The sequence below is a fragment of the Oryctolagus cuniculus genome, chromosome 14 (genome assembly GCF_964237555.1).
Source record: "Oryctolagus cuniculus chromosome 14, mOryCun1.1, whole genome shotgun sequence".
NCBI lineage: Eukaryota > Metazoa > Chordata > Mammalia > Lagomorpha > Leporidae > Oryctolagus > Oryctolagus cuniculus.
In genome coordinates, this window is record NC_091445.1 from 76298886 (window position 1) to 76317029 (window position 18144).

Genomic DNA, 18144 nt, shown 5'->3' on the forward strand with positions numbered 1-18144 from the left:
ATATGGGATGCTGGCACTGTAGGCGGTGGCTTAACCCACTGTGCCACAATGCCGGCCCACATTCACATCTTTTATTAGACAGGTATCCATCTCCCTTACTAGCCTGTAGGTCCCTTAAAGGCAGGAAGGTCTTTTTCTGTGCATTCAACTGAGATTTACTGCAAGCACTTCTGTAGTAAAGAGAAGTTCCTAGGTTAGGTACTGTTGTGCAGAGGGCTAAGCCACTGCTTGGGATGTCTGCATTCTGTATCAAGAGCACTTGGGCCAGCACCGCGGCTCACTAGGCTAATCATCCGCCTTGCGGCGCCGGCACACCGGGTTCTAGTCCCGGGCGGGGTGCCGGATTCTGTCCCGGTTGCCCCTCTTCCAGGCCAGCTCTCTGCTGTGGTCCGGGAGTGCAGTGGAGGATGGCCCAAGTGCTTGGGCCCTGCACCCCATGGCTCCTGGCTTTGGATAGGCGTGGTGTGCCATTGGAGGGTGAACCAACGGCAAAGGAAGACCTTTCTCTCTGTCTCTCTCTCACTGTCCACTCTGCCTGTCAAAAAAAAAAAAAAAAAAAAAAAAAAAAAAAAAAAAAAAAAAAACCGCACTTGGGATTGAGTCCTGTCTCTACTTCTGATCCGGCTCCCTGCTGATGTGTCTAGGAGGCAGCAGATGACGGCCAAAGCACTTGGGACCCTGCCACTCGTGTGGAAAACCCAGATGGAGTTCCTGGCTCCTGGATTCAGCCTGGCCCTGCCCTGGCTGTTGCAGCCATGTGGGGAGTGAATGAGCAAATGAACAGAGATTGCTTCTCTCTCCCTCTCCATTTCTCCCTTTCTGTCACTCTGCCTTTGAAATAAGTAAGACAAAGCAGGAAGCTGCTAACCTAGTTGGAGAAACAAGCACAAGCCAGTAATGATGATGTAATGTGATCAAATCCATGACATACACCTGCCTGAAGTGTGGAGAGCACCACACAGGTCACATCTCAACTACGGGGAGGCAGTCGAGGGTGATTCTCAGCAGGATCTTGGAAGAGACAAAGGAAAAAGCACGTGCTGGACCCACAGCGTACGATGCACAAAAGCTGACAGATGAGGAGCAGGGCCAGTGTTCCGTGTCAGCCAGCATGAAACCAAGTTGGACAGAAAGACAGTAACAAAAGGGTCCCGGATATTACCAACCTAAGGAGTTCAGGTTTTGTTCTTTAGGCCCATCCAAACCTGAAAACCACAAGAGCTGTTTGAAAGGGCTCTGTAATGTAGACTAAAGAAAAAAGGCTGAAATGTCCGTGGACACCGTCAAAGCAGCTCAAAGCTGTGGATCAGCGGGACGGAGGCGACGCCAGGTTTGCCGTCATTACGTTACCAATAAGGAACAGTAAAAGCCCAACCACTGCTCTAAGGGAGTATAAAAGGCTCCTATTGATGTGACAAAGGCTCCTTAATAGTTTTAAGTGATGAGAAACCAGAGAAAGATACTTTTTAAAGTAAAGAACTTTTATTGCTTCTCCCCCATAAAACATGATCCATTCACTTTACTTTAAAACTTTAGAAAATACAAGTAAACAAGACAATAAAAAAAAAACACTCATTAGGTTCTAGCACCCAGTTCGTTTTGTAATATAAACTCCCAGCCCTTTTTCTACGTGCCTGTGGAAACAAACGGTTTTGATCTACATATATTTAATTGTAATCTCTTCACTTATAAACACTTTTCAGACATTCATGACATATATACATCTGCAGTATCATTTTTTAACTAGCCACACAGACCTCCAACAAATGGATATTGCATAATTTAATCTCCTATAGTTAGATATTAAGTTGTTTCTAATTTTCCCATTATAAACAGTAAAGAGGAACAGCCTAGCCTGCGCGTGCATGTCCCCGGGTACCTACTTATTACATTAGAATTTACTTCTGGAAACGAGTGAAAGTGAAATCAGCATTTGCAGGCTTCGGTACATACTGCCCAATTAACTTCAGAGAGTCCATTCCCACTTTTACGCCCACCGCTTCTGTATAAATGTCCATTTCCACACCAATGCCAGAGTACTAGTATGATCTTTAGTATTTGCCAAGTAGAAAGCAGAAGATACTACTTTTCCTTTTCTACCAGTGAGGTTGAACTTTGATGTTTTTATAAACAGCTGTAAGGGGTCACTTACATTCCATAAAATGTAACCAATGTAAGTTCACCAGTCAATGACTTTGGTGACTGTACAGAGCACGGTCATCACCACACCCTCCTTAGGGCCTCGCTTTCCCTGCCCATTTATAGTTAAACTCTGCTCTCAATCCGAGTTCTAGGAAACCACTGTTTTACTTTTTCTATAAATTTGCCCTTTCTACATGAATCACGCAACACATAGCCTTTTGCATCTGGCTTCTTTCACTTCGCGTAATCTCTCTGGAGTTTAACCTTGTTGGAGCACGTATCGGTCGTTCATTTCTGAACGCTTTTTCTCTCCACGTTTATCCACAGTTTTCTCTCTGCTGCAAAGGCCCTTGCTCATTCTTCCACTGGGGCACTTTAGGATTCTACAGAGGAGGGACCTGGCGAGTCTCACATGACATACAGAGCCCGGGCAGCACGGGAAGGATGCCGCTCCCTTGGCGCCTGGGAATCCACAGGCATCAGTAACCGGTCACTGCCCGCCTGGGTTTTATCCACCTGCAGTGAGGGACACTACCGCGGGAAGGAGTGACTGCTGGTTTATTTGAATCGAGTTTTGAGTTTCCGCTCTTCAAGGAGTGTCCTACATTTCTAATTTGCTTTCTAAAAATTCCTCAAGTTACTCCTTTAAAATTGATTTTACTTTAGTGTAGTAGAAATAGATCCTTCACCAAAAAAGGTGTAGGATAAATAAACGTTAGCCTGATTCCAAGGTTGCTCTCGGCAGTTCTCTGCTTCAAGACCTCCTAAAAGGTTCCTCATGCCCAAGCAAGACTAGCTGAAAATTAAACAGTATTTCTGAACTCTTTATCTCTGGAAAGATTAAAAAAAAAATTTTAAATCCTGCAAGATCCATTTTCCAGATAAAAACTCCCATCTAAAATAGAAAAATATCCTAGTTTGACCTCAAATTAATCATTACTGAATTTGTACTCCATGCTATTTTACTAAACACAATTTGACTCTTCCAGAAATAAAAGCTCCATTTTGGCAAAAGCTGCAGTTTTTAGAGGCAGCAGAAAAACCCAACCCTTGACGTATCTAAAGCGGTGCCCTTCCTTTCCCCTTTCCAACATTCCCTCCTCATGCCCCAGAGTGGTTTGTGGATGACTGACCTCAGAGCTAAAAAAGCTACAGGCAGGGCTCCTCACTTGTACGGGCTCCTTCCTAACTCGAGGTCCCTAATTCACTACGATTTTCCTAAAAGAGGAAACTCCAGACTCTATCAGCTGCAGGTACCTGAATCTGCCCCTGTGTAGCCAAGGTCTACTCTCTCTCTCTCTCTCTCTCTCTCATCCATTCTAGGTTCTTTGTAAGGGCTTTACTTCCTGGGCTGAGTGCAGATATGAATGCATTTCCACAAGCTGTCTTTTCCATGATTTACTCTAGGCATCTTCTTGGAAACATCTGCTACAATGGCCTAGCAACGTAAATGATTCCATCACCTTAGCTCCTCACCCATGTTTGTTCTTCTGTGGCACCTTCCAGCTTTTTGTCCAAATCATTTTATGTGAGTATAATTAACTAAGGATTTTAAAATGTTTTAACTTGCAAACATAGCTCATTTTACCAAACTCCATTTATTATACTGCTGACCTACACTCATTTCTTCAAAATCTGCGTATGCAGTGGCTACATCACAGTGCTTTGTGGACAGCAGCAGGACAGGGCAAAAGCCTGGCACGTTCATGCCACCTAGGGAGAGGCCCCAGTTGCTGGTGCTCAGCAGCAAGGGTACAGGATGCAGGGCCTCATCTGGCTTGTTCACTGCTCTATGGGCAGCACTTAGCACAAGGTCTGGCATACAGTAGGAACAGAAATACTGATGGATTCACCAATCCTGCACTGCCCCTTTTTTTGGGGGGGGGGGGAGGGAGTGGTTGGTATGTAAAAAATCCCAGATAATGGGAATTAACTTACTGTTTTCTCTTAAAATAGAATCCTCAATAGTTAATTATCTGATTGATTAAACAATTATATACTGAGTGTCAGTTGTGATCAAACATTACTGGATGAGATTGAGAAAGCCAAGGGACGAGCAATCTGGTGAGTTCTCCCTCATCTTCAACCTGTCCTTTACATGACAGTCTGAGATAAATAAGGGGAATGGAGACATTTTAATCTTTTAAGTAGACACAGTCTTATTTTATGTTTGCACTAGAATTTGGAAATCAAGACAAATGACAATGGGAAAGGAAGTCATTTTACTTGGGGAAGGCTGCAAATTAGAGTTCTTTGTTGGCTTAAGTGGCTCTGGAAGAATGACACCACGCCTTCATCAGAAACTGGGCTAAACTCATCCAAGTGTCAGATTCATTCTCAATGCCCTAAGGCGCAGAGGTCACAATACTTTACTGTCCCAAAGGGATGGTCACTTAGAATTCGACTTATATAATGTAATGTATGCCCTTCCCTAGAATTAGTACCATAGAGAGATGCCGGACGCAGGCACAAAGCCACTGGAGAAGAGTGACCCAGCCTCTCCCAAACCTGTGGCCAGTGCTGGTAGGCAGCAGCGTTTCCCGCAAAATTCAATTAAACAAAATTCCACAGTTGTTTTCTCCAAAGTAATTTTGATTTAATTTCTTCTCTTATATAAAAAGACAAATTGCATTTCAGAGAACATCGTTTAAGTTATGAGGTTCCCGGCAGAGCTGTTTTGCAATACATGTTTACATAATCTAAGTGAAGTCGGCAGTTGACTGTAAAACTGGGGCCAGCCAGCTCAGCTGTGCGCATGTCGGGGATTAATTTCACTTTGGATCACAAACTGGGGTAACATTCTATTGTTTAGGTGTCAAGTGGATTTGGATTTGGTTTTGGACATTCGAATTGGAATGAAACCGAGGTTAAACAAAACAAAACACCACCAGATTTTAAAACACAATAGGTCAGTGTGTTACAAAGAAAACATGCAACATTGCTATCTTCTGCACTTATCAAAGATATTGAACATTTGACATTTTGAATACTGATATTTAGGTAGAAGTCAAGTCTTTGGAGAGGAAATTGTATAGAATTTGTTTGTATGGCTCAATGTGTTACTAATTATTTCCCTTATTAGTCAATTCTACTTTGCTGTCCAAGATCCACAGAAATGAATAATGCAATGTGTTACAAACGCAGAGAATAACAAACAGCACACAGAAGCAGTTATACATGTCTCATTAAAGTTATCTTAGAGGAAATTTACCAAAACGAAAGCAAATGCATTTAACATACATGGTGCCACTAGCTGGGCAACACACCAAGTATTTAGATCTTGGACAGCTAGGAGTGGTCTGAAAGTGAGCCATTGCTGCTTTACAACTCAGCTTCCTTGACCAGCCCACCCTGAGACCTGTTTCTCTTTCTCTTACTATTCCTTGGCATAAACTACCTGTGTCATAGTTAACTATGGTCCACAGTGCCTTAACTGGATTAAAGGTTCTTTGGTATATGAGTACCTTATACATCTTTGTCTTCTCCATTGCACTGAACGTCATAGTTTATTCAGTTACTTATGGAAATGGATAAAGCAACACACACATAAAAAAAGCTCCTAGTGAATTCCAAGTAGAACAGAAAACTACTCCATTTCTACAGGTAGTAGCTGCATTGTGTTTGCAAAATATACCTAATGTAAACAAAGCATTTCCCTTTAAGACAGTCCCTCTTTACGGAGAACTTTGTTCTTTACTCCAGTGCATTTTGGGGTGTGACGATGAAACCAGTGTTAGAATGATTGCCCCAGGTACCAAACTTAGCTGTATTTTCTTCATTCCTTCTGATTCAATATTAGTGTAGCACAAATTCATCCACAGGCTTTCTAAGAAAGAACTCTCTAAACAACCCATTTTTAAATTTTATAATGTCCCCGCGTTGCTAAATTTAAAGCAACTAGGGCTAGCCACATCAGAGGAAAAAGTGAGACAAATTTAATTGGAAAAATCAAAGAGATGACAGGGAAGCAAGAAAATCTAAAATTAATTGTAATTTGATCTGAATGAGTTCATACCTCGTCATCCTAACGTATGAGCCAGGACATACACGCTCACACACACAAGCGTTCTCGGACCAAGCCCAATATCAAGGAGCCTGTCTCATGAAAAGAAATGTAAAGGAGGCAAGATTATTCAGCAAAGTGTAACAGAATTGTAGAGGTTCTACATTACGACGTCTCTTAAAGAAAATAAAAGCAAAGATCCGCGGCGGTTTTTTTTGTTCAGTAAGTAACATTCATTTTCATATTCCCTTTGTCCGTTAAATGGGCAAAATACATCAAATCACTTTTCCATGTGTGAAAGCATTCAAGTACATTATAGAAAAGAGGCAATGAAAACTCCGTCTCTAAAGCTTAAAGACAGAGGTAGCAGTGAGGGGTCAACAGGTGGTGAGCCGAGAGATCGCGCACAGGGCTGCCTGGCCTCTGAATTCTAGGTCCTTAACTGAACAAGATTCTGAAGCCATGAAGCTTCCTCTTCATTATCCCCCTCTTCAAAGACAGACTAATCACTCAGGGATCCAGACACCCAATGTAGAATTTTCCAATTAACCTAACTTCTACCAGCAGTTCCTGCTAACCAAAACTTTGAGACTTTCTCCAATAAACATAATTGCGTTCAAAAGGCTAGTAGCTGCATATTAAGATGAAATGACATCATGTCTGAGATTGGCTTTAAAATATTTCAGTGGAAAAGAAAAAGGTATAGGAGAAGCAACTGCAGCAGTCTTACAGTTACTAAGCCTAGTGGGGGATCTGGAGGGTCACTGTATTATTCTCTCCACGCGAGTGCTTGAGAATTCGTAAAGAACTTTAGGAAATACTGCTCATCATTCGTATGGGTGTATGAGTCTATGAAGAGGGCAGGAAGCTGGACTCTGAGAGATCAAAGCTGGTCTTAAATCTGGGATTTCTGATTTGGTCTAAAAAAAAAAACTTTTCATTTGTCTTTCTCAAAGGAGGGAAATAATACAAATCTACACATTATCCAGGGATGTAGAATCTGTGAGAGCACAGTGCATTCTTTAAATTTAGCCTAAAATTAGAGAATTCTAAATTTTCTGGGGAAGAAACATCACCACTGAGTTGTCCTGGGCTGGGTACAGCGGCTGCATGACATGGAAGATATGGGTTTGGATTTTAAATTGGAAGAAGAAAATGGAGATTGTTTATTCTAAGAATCTAGATTCCCTGATCACTGTCTCAGATCCAAGGAGTTTGTCTTGCGGAGACTTAATCCGTCTGCCCTGCTCATCACAGAGGGAAGCACTGGGGGTCTCCTGGGGTCACACATCAGAGAACGACTTTTCCCTGTGCTAAAGAAGTCACTTTCACCCCCGCAGGACTGAGGACGCTATGGGCAGAGGCTCCACCCTCCCTGGCTACGTCTCCACCCTTTTCTCCCCTGGAGGGCCTCACACTCTGGTTCCTCTGCCATGTTTCCCCGATGGGCCTGTCCTGACAGCCTAGCAATGCTCTGCGACCCAAAAAGTAAAAGAGCCCCCTGTGTCTATAGGGACATTTTTGTTCCTATGCAAAATTCAGCGTATAGGTTTGAACTCCTACGTCACTGATGTTGGATTAGAAATAGGAGAGGAACTGAACAGCAGCAAACTATTTTTATTTTGCACGTGTGTCATGACCATGAGGTCTATACTGACAATTTAAAAAAAAAATTTTTTTTTTTTCTAATAGAGGCTCAATTAAGAATTCACTCTGTTGACACTTAGGTCATAAAAACTTCGTTTTAAAATGAGGTATTTGGTTTACTGTGCCAAACAGTAGTGACTTGAGCAAACTGTGGAAATGGGCTAGCAAATAAGAAAATGAAGTGAATCTATGAAGTATAAAACAGAAACAGGATTTGGCAACATGTTGCTGTGACACCTGAGTCTTCACTGTAGCCAGATACATCTACCCACTTCCCCTCTCTGAAAGCAAAACCCAGCAGGACTTCCTCCTAGGACACACAATCCTACCAGAAAAGACAATGAGAATGAAGAGGTGAGCGAATACAAGGAAGAGAGAGACTCAGATCCTTCTTAGTGCCCCTCCTGCCCCACTCAGAAATATTTATTAGTCAACCACTACTTTCCTTGCTTTCAGGTTATCTTAGAAAAACACTTGGAATTAGGGTAACAACGGCATTGATAAGTGAATTGATGTAGAACTGTTGTCAAGGCTCAAAACACCACGAACGATCTTGAGAAAACAGATGAGTATTTCACATAAAAAACTGAACAATCAGGTTAGCCAGGCCCAAGATGATGATGAAAATGTGAAAGATTAACTTAGGCCATGTCAGCCGTTCTTCTTGCTGGAGGGAAATGATGTAGATGAGAGATGGATATATGAACACAAAGGCCAGGCCGCAGGCTGCTCCTGAGTATCTGCAAAACAAGAGCTTTGGGCATTAACATTCATCTTGATTTTCCTTTTTCCGATTTACAATTAAGGTAAATAGGGTGTAATTCAAATCGTCCTCAGTCTGATACTGTAACAGACCTGAAACATTTGGGTTTAAAACTGATTTTTCTTGCTAAGTTAACATAAAATATTACTTCCTGCTCATCTTTATAGCATCTGCTTGACAAAGAGTTTTCATTCATCTCTCAAATCGCCATAGTCCCTCCACATCTAAGTGACTGTGGCGATTTATTCAGAAACATCTGGAGATAGGCTTCCTACCTTTGATCTTTTATAAATTAATTATACATTCTGAGTTTCTGAGGGACCGTTAACATCTGTTTAAGAATGAGAACAGATGAGTGTCTCAGCGTAATTATCAAAGACAGTAACAGAAATACCTAAACATGAGACTGCGGTGGAGAAACACTGTCTTCTCCCTTTCTTGTACTCGCCTTTTCTTGCAGAATGGCTTAATATGAACTTGTGAGTCCATTATATCAACAAAGATCAGGCTAATAATCTCCCTTCTTGTTTCTTTCTTAGTTAAGGGTCTACATTAGGGAAATGAAACCAAATCAATCAAAACCCCAGTTTCTCATAAGAATCTGAGGTCACAATTTTATTCCCATTCTATTCAACCTGTCACAACTTTCCAAAGTAAAGAATATTCTGGAAAGAGCCCTCAGCAAACTAAAACTCTTACTTACACTCTTATTTTCTACTTACGATTGACACTGAAATATATTTTTGAGTAGAAATGGATTAAGAAAGTTGGGACATAGCCTCAACATATAATGGATCTTCCAGTACTCCCAAGAAGTTATACACTGATATATTAAAATAACTTTATTTTGGATGAAAAGAAAGGAAATATAGCAGAAGAGGATAAGAAAAAGAAAGGGAAAGGTAGCTGAGGCTAAGGGATAATGGGCTCCTACAGTCAGTTCTCTAGTAGGAATAAAAAGAAATGGAAGACAATGAGTACTTTATATTGGGAACTACATTTGAATGTTACCTGCTCTTAATACTCACAGGAATTTTATACAATTAAATTAAAGCAATAACTACAACAACAGGAAACACCCAACAGTGAATAGGAAGGAGTCCAGTTCCCTCGCCGCAGTACCTTATGATCCCGCCTATGTTTGGGTAGAAACAGGCCATGCTCACTCCAGCTCCCACAACAATCAGATTAAGAATCAGCACATGGAAAATGCTAGACGTTGAGAGTTTAGAGGAAAGAAAAAAAAAATAAAACTAAAAATAGGCACATTGTAACACTAATATAAGAATACAATTTATTAACTTTAAAATGAGCATGTCTAAAGCCTGACAACAGTAAAAAAATAGAAGGCAACAACAGTACTCGATGATGATGATGAGATACTGATGTCAGCCCTTTCATTCAGTTACATAAGTAGATTAAATTTTGTATGAAAAAACTGGTAGTGGGCATCAAAGTTCATATTCCTTAATGCACAAGTCCATTTGGGATATCTTAAGAAAATCAAAACCATGAAAAAAGCTATTAACATAAAGATATCTGTGGGAAAACAGAAGAATCCTAGATACACACAAGGCAACAGCTAACTGGCAGAGTGTATTTAAAATACGATGCTAAAAAATCAACCAGGCAACTTGGAATAAAGCTAGCTGTATTTTCATGGCGGCAAAAAACAAAAAACAAAAAACAAAACAACTAAAAACATTTTTGAAAACAGCAGAAGGAAATACATAGAAAGACTGCAGCAACTGTATTACAATTTGGGGTAGTATTTCTTCTTTTCTACAACGCACTTTCTGTAAAGTATTTATTTTGCTTTTATAATAAAAATATATTAAGGAAAGAGTGAAGTGGGTAGGTCTTTATTTTCCAAATTTAACCAACTGAATCTGGTCACTATTTACCATAAATAGAATATTTACTAAATAATTTAATTAGATATTAATTAAAGTTTGGGAATTCTTTTTGGATATAAATAATGTAGATAAAGTTTGATACTCAAGAAGTAATTCCATTTCTCTCTAGACTGATTCTCAAAATGTAAACAGATACATCTAAGTAACCCTCTGGGACCAAGTTACTAGTTTAGTTAATCCCAGATAAAGATGACAAGCAGAATTAGAAACAAAGAAAATAATTTACACAAATAAGTGGCTAGACTTTCAAAAATATTAGGTTTCCAGATCTTATTATTTATCTAGAAACTCCAACCTTAAATGCTTCAGAGCTTTAAGACACTGGCTGGGTCTTTGTTATTTCTGTATCACCAAAGGAAGCAATTTTATGTATTTTTAAAGTAGTGGTAATTAAAGTATGACCATAAGGCACAAGGACTTCCTAATACCCTTCCAGGAAGTCCTTGAGATAAAAGTTATTTTCAAAATAATACGACATTATTTACTTTGTAAAAGCAATGGCAGTAAAACCCCTGGCTTCTTTTTCTTTTCTTTTCTTTCTTTCTTTTTTTTTTTTTTTTTTTTTTTTTTGACAGGCTGAGTGGACAGTGAGAGAGAGAGACAGAGAAAAAGGTCTTCCTTTGCCGTTCGTTCACCCTCCAATGGCCGCTGCGGCTGGTGCACTGTGGCCAGTGCACCGCGCTGATCCGATGGCAGGAGCCAGGTGCTTCTCCTGGTCTCCCATGGGGTGCAGGGCCCAAGTATTTGGGCCATCCTCCACTGCACTCCCGGGCCACAGCAGAGAGCTGGCCTGGAAGAGGGGCAACCGGGACAGAATCCGGCGCCCCGACTGGGACTAGAACCCGGTGTGCTAGTGCCGCAAGGCAGAGGATTAGCTTAGTGAGCCGCGGCGCCGGCCAACCCCTGGCTTCTTAACATGGGTCATGGCAGTTAGCTGCACCTATGTCTGTGTTCTACACTATACTCTTCAATGCCAGATATTCTCAAAAGAAAAAAAATTCACTGAAAATGTCCTTGAGGGGCCAGTGCTGTGGCACAGCTGGTAAAGCAACTGCCTGCAGCGCCAGTATCCCATATGGGCTCCTGTTCAAGTCCTGGCTGCTCCACTTCCCATCCAGCTCTCTGCTATGGCCTAGGAAAGCAGTAGAAGATGGCCCAACTCCTCGGGCCCCTGCAACCCACGTGGGAGACCCGGAAGAAGCTCCTGGCTCCTGGCTTTGGTTTGGCATAGCTCCAGCCATTGTAGCCAATTGGGGAGTGAACCAGTAGATGGAAGACCTTTCTCTCTACCTTTCCTTTTCTAACTCTTTCATATAAATAAATAAAGTTTTAAAAAATAAGTCCTTGATAAAGGGATAAAACTCCCTGCTTTTATTATATCTCATATTGTGAATAAAGAGCTTTTCAGCATTTTATGTGCTCCAATGTGAAGGACATAAGGCGGCACATCGGTTGCACATGGGTATACAATGGTTGTCTTGAGAAAAGTACTCGTGTGGTGGAGCTGAAGGCTAACCTTCTGTTTTTCCTAATAAATACTATTTTTACTTGAAATGCAGACATGCTACAGTAATTTAAACTTGGGTGTTTGACAGACATTCCCCTAAAATGAATGATATGAGCGTCACTTCAAGGAAAGCAACTGGCAGTTGCCAATAATAAAAAAAATTTAACTTTCAGAAAAAGACTGGAATTTTGGAGAATTTGTACTTGTCACTCTGAGCTTGACAGTTTTCCAATATATAATGACTTGTGTGTTGAAACTGGTGGTGATATGAGTGCGTGTGGGCTGGTAGTCTGCACTGAAATGTGTATATACTTGGAAGATCCACAGGCCTCAGTGAAGCGGTGTTTTCTGAATGACTAGACACGATGTTCCAAAACCATGCATGGGTGCAAACAGAGCAACAATCAGTTTTAATGTAACCAAGTCTCAGATTCCACATCACAACGAAGTGTTAACATGGTATCAGAAAAAAAGATCCACAATTCTCTTAAAAGGCCTTAAAAGTACCCCTTCTTTTCTCAACTATGTATGCATGTGAGAGTGGGTGTTCTTAACATATTAAATAAAAGCTGCATATGAAAGCTTGAATGCAGACGCAGAGAAGAGAATCCAACTGTCTACTAGCAAAGCAGACATTACCGAGTTTTCAAAGTGTAAACCAAAAAACCTTTTGGAAGTTGGTATTTCTCATAAAAATGTTATTTAAGTTAACAAGTAATGGTTTCATTGGTTTTCAAACAAATTAATATATACTTTATTCCATTTTGATTTTAATGTTAAATAGTGACAGACACAGCCACACAAACTAAAGCTCCAAGAGATACTCCAGCAATTTTAAGAATATACAGGTGGCCTGAGGTCAAACAGTGTGTTCCAAAGAATGCATCTTTGGAGTACTTGTAACAGACAACTTAAAGGTGTTCTTGTGGTCAGGGAAGAGTGTAGTACGAACACAGAAGGCATATCCCAGACTTTTTCCAAGAAGAAAAAAATTCTAACAGCTCCATTCTGCAAAACAGTGGCAGGAAAAAAATAACATTTGCCTAGAATTTTCTCATCCTTAACTTCCCTATATTTATTTTACTTTGTTAACTATAAATATAGCACACGGTATAAATATAACAGGAGTTATATTTACTAAACTCCAGTATTCTAGATGAGCACTATCAGAACTAGCTGCTGCTTCTATCAATACTAGCAACCTTGAGACTCAATTTACAGCTGAAAATATCTACTGAGGGTACAGGCTACATCAGCTCACTTCAAACAAACACTGAGGAAGAGCATTTGCTTATTTGGTTACTGTAAATACAATATTTCATTCATTAAAATAATTTTAAAAATTAAAAAATTTTTTTCATTTAAAGTAATTTATTCCCAATAATATAGGGCTAGGTATTTTTCACTAGGGTGAACCTGTAATAAAACTTAACATAAGAGGAGGATAACCCAGGGTTCCTGAGAAGGCTCCAGGGAAATTCTAAAATGAGGCATGGGTATTTTTCTTGGATAAGGGTAATAGCTTTCAACAGATTTTTTAAAAGGGTTCACAATTCTTCCATCTTCAGTAAGAAGTTAAGACTTACAATAATAATTCAAGCTGGCTCTACATTAAATAAGAACTTAAACTTCTCATCTTCAATTCTAAACAACTGATAATTTATGTAAAAATGCACAAATGTTAATAAATATACAAGTACCAGTGACCAATAATTAAAATAAAAGTGCTGCTTCTCATTAGAAACACATGCCAACAGAGGTACTATATATACACTATGAGCTTCTTAGCAATGTGTAGATTAATAGCCACGGAATCATAAGATAAATATAACTGTTGTCAGAGCTGATTAACCACGCTGGAAAGAATGAGTGCTAAATCATTCTGGACAAGGGAGTGCCTTCTATTTTTAAAACTCTTCAGGTGAACAGGACATCCATGATCTATCCTTAGTAACCATTTTCATTAGGCAAATTTTTATAGCAAAAGGATCAGTCACACTTTAAACTGACCTGTTTGCACAGTCATTTGTTGCTTGGCACATCTTGCTGGTCAAGAGAAGAGCCCTTACCTAGGATAAACGTCACCGAAGATATGGCCCAATAGCTGGACACGAGCCAAGTAGCCTAGGAGTGGGTATACCGTCATCATCTGGAACAGCAGGAACATCCTTGCAATGAAGGACAGGGTGTCACTGCTAGGGAAGTTGTCTAAAAAGTTCTATCGCAAGAAAGATAATGAGGTAATGTCAGCAATCTAACTCAGCACAAGTTCGTAAAACGGAACATTTACTGCTTATTTTGAACAAAGGTGCTATTCAAACTGCGGCTCGTGGGCTGGTGCCCACCCACAAACTGCAGGTTAACTATCTTCCAATGAGGTAAGTACAGACTCACAAGTGCTTAGAAACTTGATAGAAATCTGACAATGCCACATTTTTATTCTGTTTTTCAACCGCAGTCTCAGACAGCCTTGACATTAAAACAACAACAAAGACAATCCTGAACTTCACCACAGACAGACTGAGCAGCATACTCCCTGGTGGACTCAAGCACAACACTCAAATCTGTTTTAATACACTTAAATGATTACATAAATTCAGTGCTATTTCATGCTCATTAGCTCTTTGCTTTTCTTCTTTCAAAGTACTGTAGTGCTTTCAAAGTCAAGGGAACAGAGGAAGGTGAAGGTGCCATTACCATTTACAGTCTATCACTAAATAGCGAGGATTTATTTCTATGTCCTTTCATAGCTCTTTTGTCTATTTTAGTTTGGTAACAAAAACAAAGCTAATAATTCAGAATTTTTATTTTTCCCTTTCAAATATAAACACTACAAATATTACTATCCCCAAAGAAGTGGGCTTTATATGAGATTTTTTTTTTTTTTTTGTACTGGGGAAATTTTCAGCAAACCTTTGGAATCAAGGAATTAAGGAAATCAAGACTATAAGAACATTTCAAGTTATCATAACAGCAGTAACTCAGTCCCATTTCTCTCATGAAGATGAGAATACCATTATAATTTGGCTGTAATAAGTCACATTGTATATTCCACTGTACTCTATTTGAGGAATTTCTTATGACTAGAAAAGCCACTTGTGAAAAGCTCTTTTGTGTGTGTGTGTGTGTGTGTGTGTGTTAGAGAGAGAGAGAGGGAGGGAGAGAGAGAGAGGGAGGGAGGGAGGGAGGGAGAGAGAGAGAGGGAGGCAGGGATAGAAAGAGAAGTTTTTGGTCACATTAAACTAGAGATTATATGAGTACTCCTCCTAATTTTCATGGGTTAAATCAAAGAAATTGTTACCTATGGCAACCTTTCAGTAAGATTTTTCCCCCCAAAGATTTATTTTATTTATTTGAAAGGCAGAGTACAGAGAGAGAGGGAAGGACAGAGAGGTCTTCCATCTGTTGCTTCACTTCCCAAATGGCTACAGTGACTGGGGCTGGGCTAAGTAAAAGCCAGGAGCCTGGAAATCTTCCGGGTCTCCCACATGGGTGGTAGGAGACCAAGGACTTGTGCCATCATCCACCGCTTTTCCAGGTACATTCGCAGGGATGGGAAGTGGGACAGCCATGACTCAAACCAGCACTGGAATGGAATGGCGACCACAGGTGGGGGCTTAACCCACAGCACCACAATGCTGGCCCCCAAAGATTGCTTTTTCCTTTTATCTCTATGTATCTCTCTCTCTCTCTCTCTCTCTCTCTCTTTTTTTTTTTTTTTTTTTTTTTTTTTTTTTTTTTTGGACAGGCAGAGTGGATAGTGAGAGAGACAGAGAGAAAGGTCTTCCTTTTCTGTTGGTTCACCCTCCAATGGCCACTGCAGCCGGCGCACCGCACTGATCCAAAGCCAGGAGCCAGGTGCTTCTCCTGGTCTCCCATGTGGGTGTAGGGCCCAAGCACTTAGGCCATCCTCCACTGCCTTCCCGGACCACAGCAGAGAGCTGGACTGGAAGAGGGGCAACCGGGACAGAATCCAGCGCCCCGACCGGGACTAGAACCCAGTGTGCCGGTGCCGCAGGAGGAGGATTAGCCTATTGTGACATGGCGCCGGCCTCTCTATGTATCTTTTCAACGACCGAATAGTCTGCCTTTATTTTGGTGCCTGCCACTCAGCATCAAAATCCGAGTCAGCTCCATGGACAGAGGAACTCGTTAAAACTAGTTTACCCATAGTACTTCCACATCTGGGCTTTGGGAAATAAGGGAGTTCAATGTATGCTCAGTGGAGGTTTTATAAGTTCATGAGAACTACTTGTAAGAGAAATATATATACATCACAAGAATAATTTGCCATAAGGTGCCTGCATGCAATGTTATCTAAAACATAATGAATTTTATCCTACAGTATAATGGAAAAGGAAGCCGAAGCTCAGAAAGGGTGGAGAAGGGGCTTTCATTCTCACACTTAGAGTGGGCAGTGGAGAGGGTATTCAAACCCAGGCCTGCTGGTATGGTCATTGTGCTACTGGGTTATCCTGCCTACTATGCATTTACGAACATTTAGGTAACCACACAGAAAGGGTACACAGTGCCTTACCTGCTCAATACAATCTTTTGATAATGGTGGTGAAGGAAATGAAGCAAAAACCAGAGCTCCAATATACAGATAAGTTAATGTCACCAACATATAAGCAATGCATAGATCTCTCACCTGTAAGTACAGAATACAATTTCTATAACATTGAAGAAATCTGCAGTAAGGCTACTTGAATAGGTTAAATAAGAAGCCCAACAGATAAGTGCAAAATTTATCTTCTTACTTTGTGTATGTGTTTTACTTTCTAGATACCCAACCTGTTCACAGAAAGTAGTTAAAACAAAATCCACATGCATTTACAAATAATCTGCCAATTTTTAAGAAACACTAGTTTGGGGTATCAAGACTAAGCTACCTGCTGGCAGATGTAGGACATTAATATAAACAGTGGTTTAACATGATCAAAATTCTGACTTAATTTCAAAAGGTAATTTATTTATTATATTATAAAATAGTTATCTACAATTATAAAGATGAGGGACAGAAAGAAAATAAGTATAAGCCACCTACTTACTGCTTGACTGTTAAAATTTAAAAAATTCTCCCTTTAGTAAATTAACCTCTATCATCAAAGCACATGTAGGCCACAAGAGAGGGGAACACATTAAAATATATTTAATAATAAAAGGAAAGATAGTTAAAGAGCAAACAATAAGTAGGTATTAAACATAAGCTTAACAAACCTAAACAATAAATAAAGGGAAATCAAAAGACAGCTGTTCAAACAGCTGCAAAATGTTGTTACTGGAGTCAGCAAACAAACGCAGAACATTAAATAAAGTGGACTGCTTTCTTCCACTGCTGTTCCCACCCTCCCATCTCCATGCAAAGCTCCAAGATACTTAATGCAGCCAGCTGTCAGATCCAAACAGAAGAGATTCCACTGCTTACAAATCATCTCCTTCACCACTACAGTTACAGCCAAACAATGCAGCATCAGTAAATTATGGCAATAAGCCTATTCATTTTTCATTTTAAACACAAATTATTTTGAAAGCTAGGAAAACAGAGTAGACAAAAATTATACACAATTTTTTAGTTTGATAACACAATGAAAACATTAGACACTTAGCACTAGAAGACATTTCTGAGTTTTGGGAAATATTTCCTCCTTGAATAGGATAAAACAGCAGCAGAGTTTTATAATCTTGAATATAAATTTGGTTAAAAAGCAAATAACTAGCTATGAGAAATCTTAGAATCAGCTCTTAGTTGACAATCTGTTTGAAAATAAACCAACGATTTCATGCCCTAAATTAGATGATGGTTAGGACTACGGAGCCAAAGGTTTACAAAAGTTGGCTCGAGCCCGCCCACATAACTTCTCATTGTTTAGAGCTGAGGAGAGAGGATGACTGAATATCCAGGAGAAGGATTTCCAAACCTTTCCTCTTTAGGTCATGCAACTCTAGGGCCCACCGCGGGCTGTTTTAAGGTTGTCTTAACGGTCAGCTCTTGAGTGCCTCACGTTCTTGTGTGGGATGAACAGAAATGATCCAGGCAATGCCTATTTTCATATCAAAGGTAGTAGAATCCTATAATGATGTTTGAAAGTCACTCCACCCTCAACCTACTCACTCAATGCCACTTTAGAACAGAAGTAGCCTTGTAAAAAATATTGGTAGGCAA

General features: G+C 40.1%; 1 protein-coding gene across 11 annotated transcripts in view; it reads right to left on the reverse strand.

Annotated features, from left to right (window-relative positions):
* Positions 1 to 1463: 1463 nt before the first annotated feature.
* The window catches only part of SLC38A9 (solute carrier family 38 member 9), a 102056-nt gene continuing 85375 nt past the window's right edge, over positions 1464 to 18144 (reverse strand). For 8 of the 11 annotated variants that reach the window (XM_070056714.1, XM_002714039.5, XM_070056713.1 and 5 more), the window contains 4 exons: positions 16516 to 16629; positions 14048 to 14196; positions 9678 to 9767; positions 1464 to 8532 (listed from right to left, as the gene is read on the reverse strand). In XM_070056714.1, the coding sequence (XP_069912815.1) occupies positions 8367 to 8532; positions 9678 to 9767; positions 14048 to 14196; positions 16516 to 16629 (519 nt within the window). In that variant the 3' untranslated portion in view covers positions 1464 to 8366. Of the gene's footprint in view, positions 8533 to 9677; positions 9768 to 13988; positions 14197 to 16515; positions 16630 to 18144 lie in introns of all 11 variants that reach the window. The other 3 variants (XR_001794123.3, XR_517790.4, XR_517789.4) reach the window with 3 other exon arrangements.